Source organism: Medicago sativa, chromosome 8 (assembly GCF_051527215.1).
Source record: "Medicago sativa cultivar Bolivia chromosome 8, Bolivia_mono, whole genome shotgun sequence".
NCBI classification, from domain to species: Eukaryota; Viridiplantae; Streptophyta; class Magnoliopsida; order Fabales; family Fabaceae; genus Medicago; species Medicago sativa.
In genome coordinates, this window is record NC_140756.1 from 73,943,380 (window position 1) to 73,966,382 (window position 23,003).

The following is a 23,003-nucleotide window of genomic DNA, read 5'->3' on the forward strand; positions in this document are numbered from 1 at the left end:
ATCCTAAACCATGGTCACAAACCATGATGAAGGGGAACGGTCTGATGCAATCAACAATAAAATTTGAGGAAATTGTAGGAACTAAAGGTGTTCTTGATCTTCTTACCGTTCTCAAAACCATTTTTGAAAAATAGTAATAGTGATGAGAATAGGATGGGAGATAAAGATCTGAGCTATTTTATTTCCTTTTTGTGACAAAAAGAATCATTACCTTTCACTATTTTATTTTGGTTTTAATTTGATTTTAATAGGTGAGAAACAATTCAACGATAGTCTTGAATTAGACCAATTGTCAACATTCTTTTTTAGGACTGTTATAAGTGTTGAATAATTTGAATTTAATTTCATTAATTGGCAGTTGATAGTTTCTTGTTTGATTTTTTTATGGGCAGTTTCTTGTTTGATTTGATATCAGGCAACTAAATTTCTAGATATCATTTTGATCATAATAATAAATCGAATGATTTCTTAAAATAGAGGCAGTATATGGAAGTATGTGTTGAGACTGAAATACCTGGTGCTAAGCATGTAATGGAAATTTGAATTTTTCTAGCATTAATTAGCCTGACATTAATTGGAATGAGACTATAACATGCCACATGTACTTTTGAATGAAAATGGTTTCACTTGTTTATATTGTAGATGTAGATGTAGATTGTAGATGTAGATAAGGATACGGATAGAGATATTGATAGTTTAGCCGAGATTGTTGTCTTCTTTTTAATATAATTTTAAAATAAATAAAAAAATATGGGTATGAAATAAAGGCAAATAAATATTATCGATGTTGATGAGTGACTCAAACAACCATAAGTATGTGTTTTATCATGCAATTTGTAAAAAAATTAACAAAGAAGTTTGAGTATGTGTTGATGGCAGAAATAAATAAATATGGGGAGATAAAAATGGAATGCTTGATTAGGTGATAAAGAGTATTTGATGCATGTGAACTAATTTATCAAATGAAATGAATGGATGAGATTTGATGTTAAAATAATTTATGTGAAATAATATATATCAACGCCATGTTTAGTGAAAATGAGTGATTGACAATAGAAACGAAAAAACTTAATAAATTAAATCAGTTCTTTTGAATAGGAGCAAATGAAAATAATAAAGAAAATAGTGAGGTTTAGTTAAAATTCATTGAAAAAAAAATAACTAAAATAAATTTTCTACATTTTCGCAGGGGTCGGTCTTGTTCTACAACATACATGAATAGTTTGCACCACAAAAATGTAAGATAAAAATATAATATCTTGAGAACTATCAACTAATATGTTACCCAAAAATACTTGAGAATTCTCTGTTTTTTTTTAAGGAAGAATTCTCTTTTATATGCACAACTTCAATGTTGGAAGAACAAAACATTGACATGCCTTTCACATATCTCACATTATTAATAGTGGCAAAAAAAATAGTTTTGGAATGAAGAAATCTGATTCAAAACGTCTTTCAATTATGTCGCTTCAAATTAATAGAAAAATAATGAAATTCATTAAAACGTGAAACAAACTTTTTCAAAAGGTGTAAATATATATGGGGATGAAAACTCTAAAATTAACAGAGCCGACAGCTAAACCTATAAAAGGGAATCAAAATTCGGAAGGAAAAAAAAAGTGCCTAAATCAATTTGATAATAATGAAATCAATAAAATTGAATTGGTCAGGAGGTAGAAATATTTGCATTTCAAATAAAGGATATTATAAACAATTTGTACGAAAGGAAGATGCATATACAAATGATGAAAGACAAATTGACTATATATAGGAAAAAAAACTCAAGACTGACTAACTTAATATGATGATGTGTTGATTACAATTTGATTGGATGATAATTAAGAATTATGTACCAACATGTAATTGGTACATATCTTGTCATAAGCCGTTAGAACTCGAGGGTATCATAGGATGAATATGTGAATTTGAACAAAATACATGGATATATACAACATGTAGTGGAGTAATATCATAAATTGAATCAATTTTTGAAATTAGAGTGATGAAAAAAATATGTTAAGAAGAAAAGTGTTTCAATAAAATAAAAGAGAGATTTTGAGAATAATTTTAAAATTTTAGTATGAATTCTAAATGATGTGAAGATGTTTGAGACAGACAAACAATATTTATAGGAAAAAAGAAGCAAGTCACATCAATTATGCCATTAAGTTAGTAATGAAATTAGTAACACATTAAATAGCAAAAATAATTTGAATAAAATATTCCATTTATTTTTTTGTCATTATAAGCCTTTTAGTCAACTTGCATAATCATGTTAATTACACAAGTCTTGCACAAATCACATACTAATATGTTTCAATTACACAAAACATTAAATGCACCTTTCAATATAAAGATGTCATGTGTACTATCAAAATAAAATAGTGCAAATATATATAATAGAGATAGAGTCTCTTCATTGAGTTCAGATCCTCTCCATTTGGAGAGTAAATGGCCATCTCCCTTTACTTTCATATCCAAGTGACATGTGGTTTAAATGAAAATCAATGGCTCAGATTTAATAATCAACTTAAATCATTTATTTTAAAAATTAAAAATCGAATTTTTTCAGATCCTATCCTCTCTCATCATCTTCGTAAAACGCTTTTCCCTTCTTCTCTGGAAAACCCATTTCTCTTCTTCTTCTTCTTCTTCTTCTTATTCTTCATGATATCGGCCATAAAACATGGTTCCTTTCGTCTGCACGAGACTCACCGGACGACGGAGGTCGCTCAAGTGTCTTGTCAATTCTTTGTCGTTGTCGTAAAATTCCACCACGGGGTTCTTGATGGTGTAGTGATTGTTAATTGCGACGGCAGAAGAACAGGTCGGTGGTAAGCGTAAAACTTCGATTTCGGTTTACAACTAGTGTGGGTCTCATTTTTCCATTGTTATTGCCTCTCTCGTTCATTCCCTCTCTCTATTTTACCTGTGTGGGTTATTGTTATCATATAAAAGGGGACTGAGATAAATTTGAGTGAATTCAATTTGGATAAATTTTTCTCTATTTTGCCTAATGTATTGATGTAACAGGTGTTTAACAAGGTAGCTGATTATGAAGCACACCTTTTAGTTAACTTGATGTAAGAAGACGGATTAAGGGATTAGAAGACTGATTCCAACATAATTTGGAAGAAGACTAGAAAGGAGAAGACTACTATATACTATAGAAGAATTGGAGTTATAGATGTAGTGAATTGTAATCAAACATAGGACTATTGATTTGTGTTGTTCAAACATGTAGTGAATGTATTTTGTATTTTAATCTTGTTGAGCTTTTGGGGGCTGCTATTTGGTTTTCAAACAGCACCTGCTGTTTTTTTTGTGCTGATGTAGCCGAGCAGCTGCTGAGATGAAACAGCAAGTCCTTTGTTTTAGGGTACCTTAGAGAGTCTTTTGGATTCTTTGTTTGGAGTCCTTGTGGAGGTGTTTGTTTGTAATGTTGTATTTGGTTGCGGTGTTCCGTCTATATGCGGCACCTATTATTAATAAATTTTTCCGAATTCAATGTCCTGAATTGTGTTGCTGTGTTGTGGTGAATATATTTGTTAAGCAATTTTGCAATTGAACATAAAGCTAAACTCGTTGTATCTGTTGATGTTGTGTGAATTCAAATATATTTGTTAAGCATAAGGCTAAACTAACTTGTGAACAAACCAAAAAACAGCCACATGAAGCAAAAAAGACTGTTGTAGCTGTTGGTTTTATATGACATACATACACAGCAGAAAAGCAGAAAATTGAAAACCGGATGAACAAACCAAGCATAATGGAAAATCAATGTCTTGAATTGTGTTGTAGCAAATATAATTGTTGAGGAATTTTGCAATTGAGTATCAGGCTAAACTCATTGTATATGTTTGTCACCCCCGGCACAAGGCATGTTAAACGGGAAGGTAAAGATTCAACAAACAGGCCGAAACAGAAGCTGCAACAATAGCTTACAGCTGCTGTCATGCAGCCATCTGTCACGCCCGAACAGCCAAAAACAAAGCCGAACAAGCCCGTAAAACCAAACCCAGCGAGGCACTAACAAACCAAGGAGGGAGCAGCCTACAGGGACATATCCCAGCTGCTGTACTAGCAGCCACCAACACCAAAACTGACGCCAAAACAGTCCCAAAAATTGACAGACCAGCTGCGGAAAAAATTATATGACAAACATAATACACAACAGAAAATTGACAGCAGAAAATGCAATTATATAACATACATACACAACAAAAATTTGACAGCAGAAATAACATAAAACTAAAATAACACCTCTGAAATGCTTTAAAATAACAGATGTTTCACATCAGCAAATGGTTCAAACCAGTACATCATTAAATCTAGTAAATTTTGTCTAAAGCTTGTGCTAGAAATGCAATACATGTCCCCCAAAAAATGACTGACAAAAGTCTCACAAAAATTGAAATTCAAAGCAAATATTATAAGTGTCTTAAGATCTTCATCTTCATATCTTGCAGAAATAATCAAAAGAAGTTGAACATCCCTAAAGTGTTAACTTGGTTTGCATTGACATGTTGATTTGCATTTCCATGTTGACTTCCACCTTCATATTCATTTAAATTCAGATGCAGACTTGCAATGCCATGTTGATTTGCAGTCCCATGTAGACTTGCAGTGCCAAAATGATTTGTAGTTCCATGTTGACTTGTACTCCCAATTCCTTGTAAACTTGCAGTGCCAAAATGATTTGCAGTTCCATGTTGACTTGTATATCCAATCATTTCTTTTCCACCAACTTGCCTTGACACATATTCATGGAAATCTTTTGGTTTCAGTCCAGATTCATCAGCTAACACAATTTGAATAGCTTGAGACTCGTATATGCGTCGATGAGAGCGAATCAGTATATAACAGGGACATACAACAATAGTAACAATAAAAATCAGTATATAACAGGGACATACAACAATAGTAACAGAGACATGTAAAAAATGAAAGACATTAGATGTTACATAACATAGTAACATGAATAATAAGATCAAAAGAGGGCCAAATTGACAGCAAACTAACAATAAAAACCAGTATATAACAGGGACATGAAACCAGTATATAACAGGGACATGTATAAAATGAAAGACATGAGATGTTAAATAACATAGTAACATGAATAATAAGATCAAAAGAGGGACAAATTGATAACAAAATAACAATGCGGAAAGTGACGCATACATGAGCCAAAGCGACGATGCGGAAAGCGCCGGAGTGAGATAGAATGACAAATTGTAGAGAAAGATGGTGCTCCAGGTTAGCAACTCTGCACTGATGAAGAAGAGTGATTTTTGGAAGCTCTGCAAATTGAAGGAGAGTGATTTTCTGGGAACCCTGCACTGATGAAGAAGAGTGATTTCTGGAAACTCTAACTCCTTTCCCGCGCGCGTCTCTTCATTTCCTTTTTTAATTATTAATTAATATGAAAAAAATAAATTTAAATCTGAGCCATTGATTTTCATTTAAACCACATGTCACTTGGATATGAAAGTAAAGGGAGATGGCCATTTACTCTCCAAATGGAGAGGATCTGAACTCCTCTTCATTAGACTCATCGAGAGTTTGAAGCATAAAGCAATTAAAGCATTAAACACAAAGTTGAGTAGAAAGTTGAAAGCAAAGAATCATCGCATAATGGCTACTCCTTCTTCCAAATCTTCCAAAAGATGGCTTCCTCTTGAAGCTAACCCTGATGTCATGAACCAGGTTTCTATCCCTTTTCATCCTTCATTTCAATCTTCTTCATTGTTTTTTTTTGTTATCAATGTTTGAACCATACATATAATTATTAACATAGTAATTTCAATACATACCCATACAACAAATTTCGAAAAAGAATCAATTTTTGTTATTTAATTTTGCTGTTGATGTATAGAACTGAAGTTAGCATCATGCACCGACCCTCGTGCACCGCCACCAGACCGTCTTAAAACATTTTGGGAACATGTTCTAATCTTAAAAATTGGTCCCTGGTATTAAAAAAGTATCAAATTGGCCCCCCTAATACGGTGGCATAATCAATGATCAAACAGTTATAATTATGAGTGTTGACATGTCAATGTCGTGTGTGTCTGTGCTAATAAGAGCAAAACATCAAACTCGTAATTTTGATTTTGATATACAGAAAACATAATCAGGACATATCAATTTAAAAGGCCCCTAATCTTGAGGCCCTGTGTTAAGGGCCTTGATGCCACTTGCAGAGGATTGGCCTTGCGCCACATCTCTTCCACTAGTCTGGAGCCTTCCCTCCTCCCTTTTTGAGGTGGGGGGTTTGTTCTCTGGTTTCTATTTTATGTTAACGGGGTTCCACATTTACAGGGAAAATATTGCACACTATGTGTTTGTTGGAATGTCAAAACATTTTATTTTGAAAAGGAAGGTACCCTTAAGTTGGTTGTTAGGTTCTAGATATTGGTTTAGTCATGCCAATTTGGATCTCAGTCACTCTTTCTGTATTGATGTTTATGTTTGTTCAGGCTTAACTCGTAGAGTGTTTCTTTTAAGTGTATGGTACTACATTGTAATCACGACTTTTTCTGTTGAATGAATTTGTTTTTATTTACCATTAAAAAATAGAAGTTAGCATCATGCATGATTAAACCCTATAGTTTTTTTTTTTTTTTTTTGACACAGATTAAACCCTATAGTTGTTTTCTTTTCTGTGAGTTGCAGTTCCTTTCTGGTCTTGGTCTTCAAGAGAATCAAGCAGAGTGCCATGATGTGTATGGATTAGATGATGAGCTTTTGGAAATGGTTCCAAAGCCTGTTCTTGCCGTGCTTTTTCTATATCCCCTTACCGCCAAGGTTATTTTTTCATATAAACTTCATTTATGTCCCTCCTTATCTGTGTATTTGTTTATTGATTTTTTAACCGTTTATAGTTTTTTTTTATCTGATTTTATGGGTTTTTATTTGTTATCAGTCTGAAGAAGAGAGGTTGCAACAGAATAATGAAAAAAGGGTGAGTGCACATATCTAATTATATGATATTTTAATCTATTATTTGTTTTATTATTTTATTGAATTTTGTCTATGAAATCTGGGTAGCATATTTCATATATAATTGGTCATTAAGATGAAACCTTTGAATAGGATTTTCATGTATTTTTCTGGTGTAGGAATATAACAACAAAGTATATTTTATGAAGCAAACTGTGGGTAATGCTTGTGGTACAATAGGGCTTCTTCATGCTCTTGGTAACATAACTTCTGAAATCAAGTTTGGTAAGTTTTAACAATCCAATTACCTCATTTTTTTTGGGTGCATCAACAATTACATATCATTTAGTTTAGGTCAGTGTTGTTAAATAGCGGTGCTATAGCGTTATTGCATAGCGGAATTTGAAGAAATTGCTATTACCTGCGATACGCAGTATAGTACAAAATATTGTGATATAGCGGCTATAACAGCGCTATAGCACTGTTGCGTAGCATAATTTGAACAAACCGCCATTTTTTCGCGATCTGCAATTGACAACACTGGTTTGTGTTGCTTTTGTTATCAGTTGAGGAGTCATTCTTTGATAAGTTCTTCAAATCCACTGCAAACTTGGACCCAATGCAGGTTACGTGTTCCTACCCAAACCTCCTCTATTTCTTTCTTATATTTCGCAAATGCAAGAAATTGTGACTTTTGCTCAGATAAGCGTAATGTTCATTTTGCATTTTCTATCTTGTGTATCTTGCAGCGTGCTGTATTTCTCGAGAATGACACGGAGATGGAGGTTGCTCATTCTGTAGCAGCCACTGCTGGTGATACAGAGGTATTTTTTATTGACTAAATTTAACTTTTGAGGTAACAGTAAATTCGAGTGAAAGATTCTGTTCTGATGTGATGTATAGATATAACTAATGATAAAAGGTTCTTTTTTGTGGTGGTATATTAAAACTATGATCCTATGCATAAAAAAATCTTGCTCTGTGTTACTTTTTTTTATTTTTTTTTATTTTTAGAAATGCTCTGTGTTACTTGTTTGTTGTTATTGTTATTCTCATGTTATGATAAACTGATACTTATGCAAAGACCTTTATAGAATGTAGTTTATGTTTATAGGTCCTTGTATGATGACTGATGAGTAATTATGGTGTTGTGGATTTTTTCCCTTTAGACTAAATTTGAACTTATCCTCAAATTTTGTTGTATGTAACTGAATTTGTACAAATTTGTCTCTGGAAAGTTACATTTTCAGGGCTTTGTTCACCACGTCATTAGACCCAATCTTCTCTCTGTTATCTCGTGCATCTGTTTCACCAGTTCGACACTATAGTCGCCACGTTGGTCTTGGTCTTCTTGCAATCTCTAGCTCTCAGAATTTTTCTTTAGCTATTCAACCGCAACCATGACTTAAGAAATTCCCAAAGCCACCCTCTAGTCTAGTTTAGCACAGTCCATACCTCATGACTCCCAATGATCTCCCAATCTAGCACCCGATCAGTTCTCCTTTCCTAAGTCCTCCCATTTCTTCATCTAATGCAGAAAACAGCAAAACACAATCTGGCTCAACGAATTTTGGCATCTGAACTCACTATGAGTATTGGAAATAATAAGCCTTTAGCCTTATGCCTTTCCTCTAATTTTTCGTGTGATTAATGCTTAAACACTCCTTTGCATAATGTGACCGAGACTCAAATAATTACTTTGAAAAGGAGAAAAAGTTTTGCATCAAGTACCCAACAACAACCAAGCTTTATCCCACTAAGTGAGGTTAGCTACATGAATCAAGCGACACCATAGTCTTAGTCTTGTGATTTTTCTAGATTATCATTTCTAATTCAATCTTGTTTAGTTGTCATTTCTAATCCAATCTCGTTAGTCTTACCACACATCCAACACAACATCCTCATCTCTGCTACTCTTAATTTATTTTTTCCAAAAAAATTGGTTGGTGGAATGTTATTGATCAAGATCATGCTAGATGCTTGAGATAGCCTCAACTTTATCAAAGAGAAATTGAATACTTGTTGGTTAGTGAATTTTGGGTGGGAGAGACCATGTGTTAATATACTTGGTGATTTCTATTTTCCACTAAGAGACTACCACACTTTTGGTTACCTACTTACCTTGACCCGAGATAGGAGGAACGGATTAGTAAAAATATTTCTTTTTTGTAATTGCAACTTTCTGGGATATTATACTCATCAATTTGTTTTTTTATCCTGAAGAGGCAAAACTTTGCAGTACATTTTTTTTTAAATAAAAAAATGTACTGCAAAACTTTACAGTACATAAAACACTTATATTAATAACAGTAACACTACCAACCAAAATGAAAACAAAAATAAAGTTGCTTATTTCAATTTTATTTCCTTTCGTGTATTGACAATGTTTTGTTTGAAATATTTGTGATGCAGGCAACAGATGATGTCAATACTCATTTCATCTGCTATGCTTGTGTGGATGGTAATTTCTTTTTATGTACCTCAATAACATTTTATTCTCTGTGGTGTTTATAAATAGAGCTAAACAATATATCAGGATACAACAGTAGCAACAACAACAAAGTAAGAAACCTCTAAAACATAGGAGCTAGCTGTATAAAGCCTATATCAAAACAAATTTGGCTCCTGTACATGTCCAAAACTAATTATGAGCTCTTCTTCTCCCTTCTGCAGTTGCCTATGCAGTGTTGTTAAATGCTGGTTATAGCAGTGTTATACAATATTTTCTATTTAGTACAAAATGTTGCCAAATAGCAGTTATAGCTGTGCAATGGCACTGATGCTCAGTGGAATTTGAATTAATTGCTATTTTCTGCGTTTTACAATTAACGACACTGCCTATGTTTGTCTGATTAATTTCTCGTTGCAATGTTATTGTATGCAGGTGAACTTTATGAGCTTGATGGAAGAAAGTCGGCACCAATATCCCATGGTCCATCCTCACCAAGTACTTTGTTGAAGGTAAATATCTTAAAATGTTAAGGCTTTAATTGTATTGTTCCTGAAAGACATGTGTTTAATAAAAGGAGAGAATTTGATTTGATCTGCAAATTCATATAAAGAGCAAAGATACCATGATGTTGTTGTCAAGTGGTGCTTTTGGGTTATGCATGAAGAAACAATTGTCAATGACCATAATTCTGTAGGAAAGTTATTGTTTTTAATTACTAAAGTATATATATTTAAATTTTCTGTAGGATGCTGCTAAAGCCATCCAGAGCATGATTCAGAAGGATCCAGATTCTCTGAACTTCAATGTCATTGCAATATCAAAGAAATCCAGTGATGGATATTAAGGCAGTCATTTTGGGCTTTTTAGGTTTACTTTTGATTTTGAAGTAATTTCTTGAAGTTATATGTAGTATAATATCCAAGCATTCATGCTGCTTTTTATTCACTTTATGTGTGTTCGCTCAAATTTTTAGTTATATTCAGTAATCTTGTAAGCTGAGCCACTTCGATTAAAATTTGATGCTGTAACATTTCACGATGAAGATCATGAATTTAATAAGTTATTTAATCACTTTATCAAAGCCAATCACGAGGAGAAACACAATAAACTTTTTCGACCACAGTTAATTTTTTAATAAGAGTAAGAACTAAAATGCTTGTTTGAGTGTCACATTTGCTCTTAATATTTGTTCTTCTTTCCCCTTAAACCAAGAAAGTACAACAAGTAGTTTGCTAATATTCGTTAGGAATTAACTCATATCCCACATGAGTTTAACTTTCACTACCAGCATGAAGACTTCTTTGATGAGTAATCCGTCACTTTGAAAGTATCTTTGTCAGCGTTCTTCGAGCTTTGACACTTGCCTTGATCTGGTTGGCCATCAGCATACAACTCACCCAATTTTTTCTTCCCGACAGATATCCGTCTGCAGGCTTAGAGCTTTGCCACCAATGAATTCATTATCATACTATAATTATAATAGCTTAATTGGTTTTGCTTTGGACTCTGCTCTCACTAACGTCGTAGAAAGCCATTCTTAAAGCGACCAAGCAATCTGTTTCAATGTACTCTATCCGTACCCCGATACCTATTGAGGAGCAAATCCCTGCACTCTCGTAGTAAATTATCCTTTCCTCCTCTTCCTGCTGAACCAATGAGCTCCAATCGGGCGCCTTTACTTTCTCTAAATATAACGACCATAAATATAACATTAGTAATTTAGTGTTATTCTTTATTCATTTTGTTGTTTGATGCCTTTTACCATTGTTGTTCTTGTGAATCCCTCCTCCATGGCTCCACCATTATCCTGTCAAATGTTTGATCACCACCGTCACCAGGACTCCCAAACACCTTCGGAACAAATTTACTAGGAGCACCTCCAACATTTTTTTTAAGAGGCACATCTACGACAATGTATTCAAGGTGCTAATACTTTTTCACCTCTTCTATTTATGAAACAATAAATTTTAAATCTTACATCTAGTCCATCCCCTATCACACTCTCTTACTTAATCTCAAAAGTATATACAAATTATTAGTTCTTAAAATATATGAAAATTGACCGGTATATGAAAATTTGTCAATGTAGTAGTCTGTATCTGTAATATCTTGTAAATACGTAACAACTGAGAGGGTTGAGAGACATATGACATTATATGAGTGTTTTTTTTGTCTCTTATTTGAGAGATTGATACTTGAGTTATTATCCCGTTTTCAAAATTATTAGTAATAATATTATAAAAAAATGGTAATCGTGACAAAAAAAAAATTAGCCATTTTTGTCTCTGAATATGTAGTGAGCCACCAGAATAATATTTTTAGTGAAATTATAAAATAACTTTCGATTGTCCACTCTATTAGTCAAAATAATCCTTGACAAAAACAAATGCATCTAATTCCGATCAAGAAATCCTCACATGCCCTCTCTATTTTAACCCTCCGTGTGGTAACTCATCACGCTTCAACTCTCCAAGAGCTCCAAGGCCATGGTGTTAAAGGAAATATTTTAACGTTAGAAACTATTTGACCAACGGAGTGCACAATTAGAAACTACTACACTCAAATACTACTATGGTTACTCACACATTCAAAGACGAAAATGATTATAATTTGTTCTTTTGAAGAAAAAAAACATTTTGACTAATTCAATTCGACTGCAATATAATCAGGGTCAGACCAACTAACAAAATGATCGATTTTCAGTTCCACTCATCATTGATACGATACGTCAGATTTATCCAATTTTTAAAACATTGTAAAGTATGAATAATTAGACAATAAAGAATAATGTGATAATTATTTAATCATTTTCTTTGAAAAAAAAACAACGAACAAATATATATTTGTTGTTTAATATAAGTTGGCTAATCATATAATCATCTAGTACTCTAGAAGCCGCCTCATTGCACATGTCCTTTTAGCGTAGAAAAACACAAATTAAAAACCAGCTGACACATAGCAACATAGAGGATGGATTGTTCATGAACTGAATTCAATTCATGGAAAAACAATCTTAACCATGTTTTCCTTATCTTATTTCCAAACTCTAAATTATCAAACTCCTTTTTCTTGAAAACTGAATAACTAACACAAAAGAAAGCTAAGAGGATAGATTTTGACAATTATATGCAGCTAATTTACATTTAGCAAACGCTAACAAATATTTCAATGACAAAAGTTAAGAAATTAAGTATATTAATAATGTTTTAGTGTGTAATTAATTTTTTCACACAACTTTTTTGTTTACTTAATCAATACTCTAAGGGGTTGTCTTAGCAAACTCTTGTTGTTAGGGTGGTTGTTTAAAATACTCATAAAATGAAATATATTTTATAGATATAACTTAAACATTTGATAAAATAATAAATTCACTAATTTTTATATAAAATATACTTTTTTTCTTCCTAAAACAATGCTATGCAAAGACATTTTTAGTATTTTTCATTACAACTTAGCATAGCATGTGTTTGGTTTTGCCATGGGAAGAATTGATTTTAATATAGGGTTAATTATGTTTCTAGTCCCTATAAAATAGCGACCTTGTAAGTTTAGTCCCTACTTAATTTTAATAGCATTTTTAGTCCCTATAAAAAAAATTTACTTATAATTTTAGTCCCTGCTAAAACAAAGTTTGATTAATTATCCTTAAACTCTTAAATTTTTGAACGATTTTTTTGAGACAAGATTAGAACACTATGAAAGGTTCGTTTACTAAAATTTAGAATTTTCTGACATGAAATGAATTAAATATGAATTTTTTAAAACGACAAAAGTTAAAGATAAAAAGTAATAAAATCTGGATGTAGAAATCAAATTTTGCGATAATTTTTTGCGGACGAACTTTTAGTAATGTTCTAAACATGTCTGCAAAAAATTGTTCAAAAATTTAAGAGTTTAAGCATAAATTAAACAAATTTGAATTGAGTAGGGACTAATACTCAATGCAGAAAAACAAAATTAGGGACTAAAAATGCTATTAAAATTAAGTAGGGACTAAACTTACAAGGTCGCTATTTTATAGGGACTAGAAACATAATTAACCCTTTAATATATATAATTGATTTGTAGAATGAATTTTGGGTAAAAGTAATTTTGATTAAAGGTTATTTGTGTTTGAATACATTCATGTAAAAGTGAGATGAATTATAAATTTGTAAATGAAAATCAATTTTATAACAAAAACTACAAATCCTAGCTTCAAGTAGAATCAACTCTAAAGGTAGAATCAATTCTACTCGACATCAACCAAATATATCAAAATCAATTCTACACCTTCAAAATTAATTATGATTTCTCTTAAATGAAACCAAATATAGCCTTAATCTTAATATTTCAAAAACTTCTGGAAGCTATTTTGTGACTCGGGTGCAGTAAAAAAGTAGTAAAAGACATATATTTATGAATTTATCTATTAAATAATATGGTTGATGTTAGACAACGTCATCTAATTATATGTATCTAGAAGCAGCCACACTGCACATGTCGTTTGTAGCTTATAGAAACACAAAAATTAAAAAACAAGTTAACACAGGACACATAGCAACATAGGGGATGGATCCCTTGCCACTTGGTGTGGCTAATTATTAGTAATTTAGTATATGCATCATACTCCCTCCGTCCCTATATGTAACCACCCATTTGATTTTATATTTCTTCTTGAATGTAAACTCATTTTCAAATTACTAGATGCATTTATTATTTTTTTCCTAAACATGCCCCTAATTAATACCACTAACTTGTCTTGAAATATGTAAAGTCAAATTTAATACACATACAAACAAAGGACAATTTGGTAATATTAACACACAAAATAGACACATTAATTACACTAACAACTTTTCATAAGAAATGTGAAAAAGGCAAAGGGGGTTTACGTATAGGGAGGGAGGGAGTATAATAAGAGGTTGCTTTTTTTTTTTTTTTTTTGACACATAAGAGGCTGCTTTTAACAAGCCCTCGTGTGCATGCATTGTTTAAAAATTGATGCTCAATTCTCAAAACTTCAAAACTTCTGGAAGTTCTTTGGAGAATCAAGTGTAGTGTGTGTATAAGTTTAATCTACTGCGTTTTAATTATTGAAAAAGCCATAACAAATTTGTTCTTGCTTAGTTTTCTTCTTATATTATATTGAATTATTTTTATGCTTCAAAAATGTCTTTGCTTGCACTCTAAATCCTTGAAAATTCATAGGAGAAAATGGAGAGAAAATGGAGAAAAGTCAAGGTCAAAGTTTGAAAGTCCACGGTCGAGGATAAGATGCAAACCTGCAATTCAAGGTCTACCATACTGTCGTAAGAACCCACGTGCGGTGTCTTTTGGCAGTTGACGCTATGTCGCTAATTTCTTTAGCTTACACCAATCTTTCTTGGATACTTTTTTTAAAGAAAGGATGTTGTAGAACAATTTTTTTGGGTATTTTGAGACATCTATTTCATATTCTTATTGTATTTCTATTTTTTCTTCTTCTTTTTCAAGTAATTATTTTTTATTTCATTATTATTATTTTTTATTTTTTTTAAAAAAAGGTATTTTTTTTTTTACGTTGAAAAAATATTTTATTAACAAAAGTCTAGTAATAAAACAAATGACGATATTACAAAACTACAAAGCGAACTCTTTTTGATACATATACAATCTAAACTATGAATAACATATTTAGTTAAATAATGAACAGTTTATTTGGTTTCACGTCTAACATAAAGAATAAAAGTTAATCTACTAAACAAACATTAAAATTAATACAATCTCTTAAAAAAAGGAAAGAAGAATATTATTTTAAGGGTATCATAAGATAATTCTGCAAATATATTATTATTTTTATTGTACTGTTTATTAACGATTACCTGTGAAATACATATACTTTAAACTTGATGACGCATCGTATCTGATACGTATCATGCACCAATACCTATCTGATAGGCCCCGATACGTATTGGAAGAGTATTCAATGATTAAATTTTATTTAAAAAAAATTATCCGATACATTTCAGATACGCCTAAGATACAAGAGGGATACCATGGTGGAAACCGAAACGCGCAGGATACATGATTTTTCTATTATTTTGTTTTCGTTTTTTCTTATAATAAAAAATGAAACATGGTTTTTCTAGATTTGGTTTTTTCTTTAAAAAGATATGAGAAAAATGAAAAAAAAACATTATAATAAATACATTAGATAATTATGTTCTTTTTGGAATATATTTTTTTTTGTGGTGGTCAAGGTTTGAAACCCGGACCTTACATATATTATGCGTTGTCCCTGCCAACTGAGCTAACCTCACGGGAACATTTTGGATATAATATAGCATAATGATGTTTTATTTTTAAAAATATATATAATTGATTAAGTAATGACGTTTTTGAGATATATGTAATTGATTAAGTAATAATGTCATTCTTTTTGGATGTATGTAATTGTCTAATTTTTTTTTAGAAGGAATATGTAATTGTCTAATTGGTATCGCTTTCTTTATTATCAATATTACTTACATCACCAATTTTTTTTATCAATATTACTTATATTTATATATTTTGTATTTAGATATTTAATTTAAAATTTATTTTTTATTAAAGTATCCCGGCCGTATCGTATCTTAAATTTTAAAAAAATAATGTTTCGTTGTATCTATATTTGTATCGTATCGTATATGTATCGTATCTTGTATCCATACTTCATAAATGATTACGTGCCAACCTATAATAATAGGGAATATATTTTATACTCCCTTCGTCCCTATATCTAAGCACTGATTTGACTTTATTTTTGTCCCTAAATGTAAACCACTTTTCAAATTACTAAATGCATTTATTATTATTTTTTCTTAAACATGCCCCTAATTAATAATACAAACTTTTCTTGATATTTGAAAAGTCAAATTTAATACACATATAAACAAAGGACAATTTGGTAATATTAACACACAAAACAGACATATTAATTACACTGACAATTTTTCTTGTGAAAAATACAAAGAAGACTTACATACAAAGACGGAGCGAGTATTAACAATTCTTGTGAAAAATACAAAGAAGACTTACATACAGAGACGGAGCGAGTATTAACAATTACGTACAAATCTATAATAGGGAAAATATTTTATCCTGGCATGGCTTGGCTTTGTTTACTACACGTGTCGATTTTTTCTTGTGTTTCGGACCGTTAGAGAACCAATTTAGGCAAAATTACACTTTTAGTCCCTTAACTTAATTTAAGGTAACAGTTTGGTCCTTTATTTTTTTTCATTTTAATTTGGTCCTTTTTGTCCATTTTCATATACATTTTCAAGCTTCAAATTTAATATTCTTATGCAAACATAGACAAGGATCATAGATTTGAAGACTAAAAGATCATAAGAAAATAAAATCATGAATTTTAAGCTTAAAAATTCATATGAAAATGGATCAAAAGGACAAAATTGAAATGAAAAAAAGATAAAGGACTAAACTGTTACCTAAAATAAAGTTAAAGGACTAAAAGTGTAATTTTGCCACCAATTTATTAGTAACTCGAATGCCCAATTCTTCAATTCATAGGGTGAACAAAGTGGGGCTTATCATCCAACTATGCAATATATGTGCCCCTTCGTCTTAATTTAAGTGAGTCTTATGCTCATTTTATACTTATTAAGAAAAATGTATTAGTGAATGAGAGAAAAAAATAATTTTAATTGTTTTTGTTAAGTATTTATGCATTTACCATTATCATAAATGCAAAGTAGAATATATTAAATTGTGAGTGATGAAAGTTATGTTAATTAGAGTTATAATTGAAAAATAATAATTAATATTGCATTGAAAAGTGAAATGAATAAGTTATTATAGGATAATATTTTTTTACAAAAGGCTCACTTATTATGGAACGAAAGGAATAATATTTGTGTTAATATATTTAAAAATTAAATTAAATTATGAATGAGTCTTGTCTATAAAATACAAACATCCAACCAAACTTCAAATACCTAAGAATTCTCTTTCATCAAGACCTCTTTAAAGACTCGTTTTGTTTTGGATTGAAAATAGATTAAACCAAGTTAGATTTTACAATAATTAAATTTGATTTGTTAAAAGAGTCAGCCGTTGACACCAGGTGTAAGTCAAAACACTTACACCAAATCTCAACCGTTAAATCTAATAGATCGTACGGTTTAAATTATATCCACCAAAAAAACGGAAAGAACACCTAGTAGTGGATCTTAACATCTCGTTAAAGCATTCCCTCTTTACCAACTGCAACCTTCGCAAGAACAAACGACATCCAAGGGTTGGGCGTGATAGAGCAGAAATCAAAGGAGTTGAAATTGAAAGGAATTGAAATTCAAGCAATCGTAATACTAATTTGATGCAGTGAGACAATACCCATACATGGTCTTGAAAAGAAACTCCAAAGGATATTAAAAGAGAAATTGATTTTCTCATATTACTTTGGATTGATAAATTTGATTAAATATCTTGATTGTTGTTTGTTCTCGTAGTTGAAGATTTATGGAAGACTAGCAATATTTAGGTAATTGACCCAATGAAGACAATCAAGGCAGAAATTGTGTGTAGCGGTGAGATTGCCGGATCGCAAGAAATTACGAAACAGAAATTACAAACTTCCACAATTTGATAAGAAATTACGGTGAGGGAGGGGAAAGAGTGAGCCGTGGTCTAATATTCTAATTTTTATTATGACCGTACGATCTATTAAGTTTGAAGGTTGAGATTTGGTGCAGATGTTTTGACTTACACCTGGTGTCAATTGGTGTCAATGGATCCTAACTCTTGTTAAAAATCTTAAAGTCTAAGTCTGGTTTATGACATTTTATAGACTTACATTTTCATAGTCTAATATGTCGTGTTAGATTGGCTAAAATATGTTTTTGGTCCCTACAAATATGGCTCATTTGGGTTTTGGTCCTTGGAAATTTTTTTTTTTGAAATCCATCCCTGCAAATTTTTTTGTTTTTTAAAATAGTCCCTGGGCCCACTTTCTTGCTTATTTGGCAGGTTTTTGTCTATGTGGCAGGTGATGACTGTGTAATTATGTACAGGTGGCATTTAACTTATTTTTAATTATTTAAAAATCATTTTAATAAATTTTAAAAAATATTTTCGAAATATAAAAGAAAGATTTAACTAAAACATATTGAGATTTCCTTAAAAAAATAAAAACAAAAACATATTGAGACTGTGCAGCTTCTGCATTCACGTAAATTTCTCAAATTGAAACAGAAAAAAACATCAATCCCTTCAATTCCTCTTCATTCATCTTTATCCATAAAAATTGATCATCCTTTATATTTTCCTTAATCCCTCTATTATTTTCATTCCTAAACTATCTATCATCAAACACATGCCCACAAATTTCTGGATGTATCAACACCACAACACACAGATCTGTGCGAGGATGAAGAGTCATCGCCGCATGACATGCTTCATTGAAGGAGGGGATGCAATCCAATTGAAATTTTTCAACTTTGAACTTTATCAAGTTACTGCACAACAACACACAGATCTAGATTTTCGTCGCTGAAAAAAAGGTGAAATCAATCTCCGTAAATCGCAGTGTTTATGAGCAGCTTCGCAACTGTTCATTTTCTTCTTCCCCGCATTCAGACCCTAATGGGTTGATTTTCAGTTGGACCAGTAGTCTTATACTCCTCTTCTTTCATTTTGCGACGGATTTAATGAATCTTTGAGGCTTTAGCTTTGTGATGGATGCACAAATTTGCAACTTCCCACACGCAAGATTCTCTAACATTCATTTTTCTGCAAATTTAGCCCTTTCCCTTCAATTGGATGAACTACTGATTTTACTGATTTCTTGTGGATACCATGACTACTGCGGATCTGAATTTATGCAGAATGGTGTTTAAGCTGTTGTTAATGTGTATACGGTGGAGGGAATTTTCTTTCACTTCCTTTCGATGAAGATGGGTTTTGGGAATTTTTTTTTCTCACGCTGCTGTTAGTGTTTGTTGTTTATAAAAGTCACATAATATCTTGTATTTGACAATGGGTTGGAGATGAATTCGGTGGTGAATTTATTGTGATTAATGGTTGAAGATTTTTTGTTTTTTGAAGGAATTAATGCTTGAAGATGAAGATGAAGGTTGATGATGAATTAATGCTTGAAGGAATTTAATTTCAACTATTTCAACAATTTCAAAAAAATAAATAGTTGAAATTGTTGAGCAAAATCTATTATAAAAATAAATAAAAACATTTTTTGATTTATTAATTTATTTTCTATTTATTTAAATCAAATTAAATGCCACGTGTACAGTTTATATACAGTCATCACCTGCCACATAGACAAAAACCTGCCAAATAAGCAAGAAAGTGGGCCTATGGACTATTTTAATAAACAAAAAATTTTGCAGGGATGGATTTCAAAATTTTTTTTTTCCAGGGACCAAAACCCAAATGAGCCATATTTGCAGGGACCAAAATCATATTTTAGCCTGTTAGATTTGATATTTGATTTGATGGTGAATACTGAATACTAGTATTATCAGTTTGGCTTCAGGTTAATCGAGCTTGACTTCCGTTGACTTCATACCCAACCAATGACATTGAGGTTAGCTATTTTAGGATAACACAAACCTACCCAAATTTTCTAACTTCTATGAGATTTGTGAAATTGAAGGGTCAATTAAACTTCTTTTTTGCAGGCTTTGTGGTTGGATAGTGGTTTTGAGTGAGTGGTTTGATGTTTAGCGTGGTTTCTACTAAAAATGTTCTAATGCTTGAAATGATTTACAATGATTTTGGTATCAAAGGTGATGGATTGGAGAAGCTTAGATATGTGTGGTAAGGAATATATACTTCTTCCGATCACTATTATAAGTAAATTTTCGCTTTTTAGATTTATCTCAATGTATCTAAAAAGTGAAGTTTTGCTTATAATAATAACCAGATGAAGTATATTGTAAATGGAGTTTATCATCTGCTTATGGACATAGACGGATCTGGACTCATAATATTAGTTAGGTAAAAAAATTATGTCAAATAATTAAATAATACTAAATTTAATAAGAAGTTATATTAAAAATAGTTGTAATAACCAAAATTATAAAGAAAATAATATATTTTTCATCTGTTGGAAATGAACTAAAATTGCATCATTACTAATTATTTTAAGAACATCTCTTTTTATATACGTTACAAGAAATGAATCAAATGCTCTAGCAGGATATCCGTGCATACGAACGGGTGAGCGTGTTATACTCTTTTTTTTTTTAAGCAAGTCCCAATTGAGTAGAAACTAAAAAAATAACATTTGTATTGATATATGAATAAAAGTATAGACAGATGTACAAATTTTACAAAAAATTATTTCGATATTAAATGAGTAAAAATATAGACATGTTTATATATTAAAAAAAAATTGACCCCCGTATTAAAAAAAAAATAGGCACATGTATAAATTAAAAAAAAAGGCACATGTATATATTACAAAAAAATAGGTCCCCATATTCATATGAGTAAAAATATAGGCACGTGTATAAACATAAAAAAAATAGGTGTCTGAATTAATATATAAATAAAAATATATAGTGAATTGATCAAAAAATTTAGCCTGAACTAGTGTGGCACTTGCCACACCAAGCCTTGATCAGGTCTATCCCTGCTTATGGATGACAATGAAGGCACATATTCATTTTGCAAAATCATTTAGAATTATAAAGTGATTTTGTTGAAAATGTCCATTTTTTTAGACTCTTTAATGATTGACTTTCACCTAGGCATGATAATGGGGAAGGATGGAGACAAGTTTTGTCCTCCCCGTTTTTATACCTTACTCTCTTATACTTGAAGGTGAGAAAAACACAAGAAAGAAGGTTGAATTTTGTTAGCTTTTTCTTCGTTTTCTCATAAGCTGAAACTACTGATCAGAAGCAGATAGAATTCCACTTCTGAAGTAATGTTCAGGATCTAAATGCAGCGGATAAAACAGAGAGAGAAAAGAAAGACACAAAGCAATTATACAGGTTCCTTCCACAAACCGGAAGTAGTCCTGTCCCCTTGCACTTCCAAGGAGAGTTCACTAAAAAATGTAATATCTGATTACAAATGCTCATTGCTAAAACTAGCAAGAGACTTCAAACTACTCAAGCACAACTGCAAGAGATTTCCTATGCTCCTGAACACAATCAAGAGACTTCATATGCTCAAGCACAACTGCAAGAGACTTCTATTCAAACAGAATTACAGAGAAAATTGTTAGAGGTTGAACATTTGATATACAATCAGTGGTGTTCACAATACAAATCAGATACATACTCTTAAGACTCTAGAATTTCTAAGATATGAACTTTGGTAAGAAACTCTAAGTGAACTTTTGATGCAGAACAATTTCAGCAGAGTTTTGGCGTTTGTAAATTGTTGTTGAGTCTTTTACAATTCTCTAAGTCTTCACTCCTTTATATAGAGGTGTGAAAGAGACGTTGTGAATTGCCAGCACATCAAAATAAAGTCGTTTGAAGCTTTGATATGGTTATTGTCCTATGAAGGATCAATTTCAAATTCATTCCAAGTAAGAAGGAACATCGTTGCAGGCATAACTGTTTTTCTTGTCCTGTAGCAGAGACAAAAGTAGAGTAGCGGAGTTTGTGGTTGTACACTTCGTACAATTGTACTTTGTCAACGCTCTTCAAAGAACAAGCATCCAATATCTTCAAATACTTTCAAAATAGCCGTTAATACACTCTACTAGTCTTCTGCAATGCTAGGCGTGATTAAATCCTTTGAACAACCTTTGAAGCTTTAAGTCTCTCACCTTCTGATGAACTTCAGCTTCTGGTGATATAGCTTCTGATGAGGTGCTTCTGATGAACTTGCTTCTGCTGACGACATCTCTTTAGGAGCACTAGACTTCAGGAGCACTTTGACTTCAGATGCTTCAAGCTTCATCTTGTTGATTCCATTGCTCTCTTTTGTTCTTCCAGAACCTATTGAAGATATCAAATTTTTTTCTATGATCATGTACACTTGAACAAATATTAGCATATCCAATTGACAATTTTTAATACCTTGTTATCATCAAAACTCTAAAGGGTAGTGTTAAACACTTTTTGTTCCAACAATACATACTTGTTACCTGATAAGTGCTCAAAAGTAACATATTTTATGTGTTAATCTAGGCAATTTAGTGACTTGTTCTGCAAGTTATCTAAGGAAAACAACCATTTGAGTGTATTTGTACCATTTATGCTTTACATGCCTAATTCCACCCAATTTATGCAGGAAATGACAAGCAAGGACCAAAAGAAGGAAGCTCCTGAACCAAGGTCAGTTCGCTTGAGCGAACCCCTGTTCGCTTAAGCGAACCAGTTCCAGAGAGTACCAGGATGGTTCGCTTACTAGCTCGCTCATGAAGAAAAGTCCAGTTAGCGACCTCATGTTCGCTTAAGCGAACCAGTTCCAGAGAGCTCAAGAATGGTTCGCTTCCTGTACGCTTACGGTTCGCTTGAGCGAAGTTCATCAAACTTCAGAAGATAAGGACCATGTGACAGCTTCTCAATGGACAATGGAAGATTCCCTGGTTGTTCGCTTAAGCGTACGTTGCTTCTCTTAAGCGAACTAGCACGAATATGGCCCATATAAATAGTTTTCTCTTCTCTTT

The 23,003-nt window shown here is 31.8% G+C and overlaps 1 protein-coding gene and 1 long non-coding RNA gene across 3 annotated transcripts; both read left to right on the plus strand.

Annotated features, from left to right (window-relative positions):
• The first annotated feature begins 2,577 nt into the window (after window positions 1–2,577).
• On the plus strand, window positions 2,578–3,517 carry LOC146901402 (uncharacterized). Of its 2 annotated transcripts, none has more exons than XR_015022022.1 (2): window positions 2,578–2,827; window positions 3,034–3,517. It is a non-coding gene; the product is annotated as an uncharacterized LOC146901402 (long non-coding RNA). The 2 variants fall into 2 exon arrangements; XR_015022023.1 differs by having other exon boundaries at window positions 2,703–2,834.
• A 2,036-nt stretch (window positions 3,518–5,553) lies between these two features.
• On the plus strand, window positions 5,554–10,465 carry UCH3 (ubiquitin C-terminal hydrolase 3). The gene is made up of 9 exons (XM_085731760.1): window positions 5,554–5,706; window positions 6,676–6,807; window positions 6,926–6,964; window positions 7,122–7,227; window positions 7,509–7,567; window positions 7,692–7,766; window positions 9,355–9,403; window positions 9,827–9,903; window positions 10,140–10,465. The coding sequence occupies exons 1-9, from the start codon at window positions 5,635–5,637 to the stop codon at window positions 10,236–10,238; spliced, it is 708 nt and encodes a 235-aa protein (XP_085587886.1). The 5' UTR covers window positions 5,554–5,634; the 3' UTR covers window positions 10,239–10,465.
• Window positions 10,466–23,003: the final 12,538 nt, after the last annotated feature.

What these genes read in the sequence shown, in the direction of transcription:
- UCH3 (XM_085731760.1), top strand. Translation starts at nt 5,635, where the DNA reads ATGGCTACTCCTTCTTCCAAATCTTCCAAAAGATGGCTTCCTCTTGAA. An exon ending in AACAGAATAATGAAAAAAGG is followed by an intron (nt 6,965 to 7,121) that starts GTGAGTGCACAT and finishes TTTCTGGTGTAG; the next exon opens with GAATATAACAACAAAGTATA. An exon ending in CAAACTTGGACCCAATGCAG is followed by an intron (nt 7,568 to 7,691) that starts GTTACGTGTTCC and finishes TGTATCTTGCAG; the next exon opens with CGTGCTGTATTTCTCGAGAA.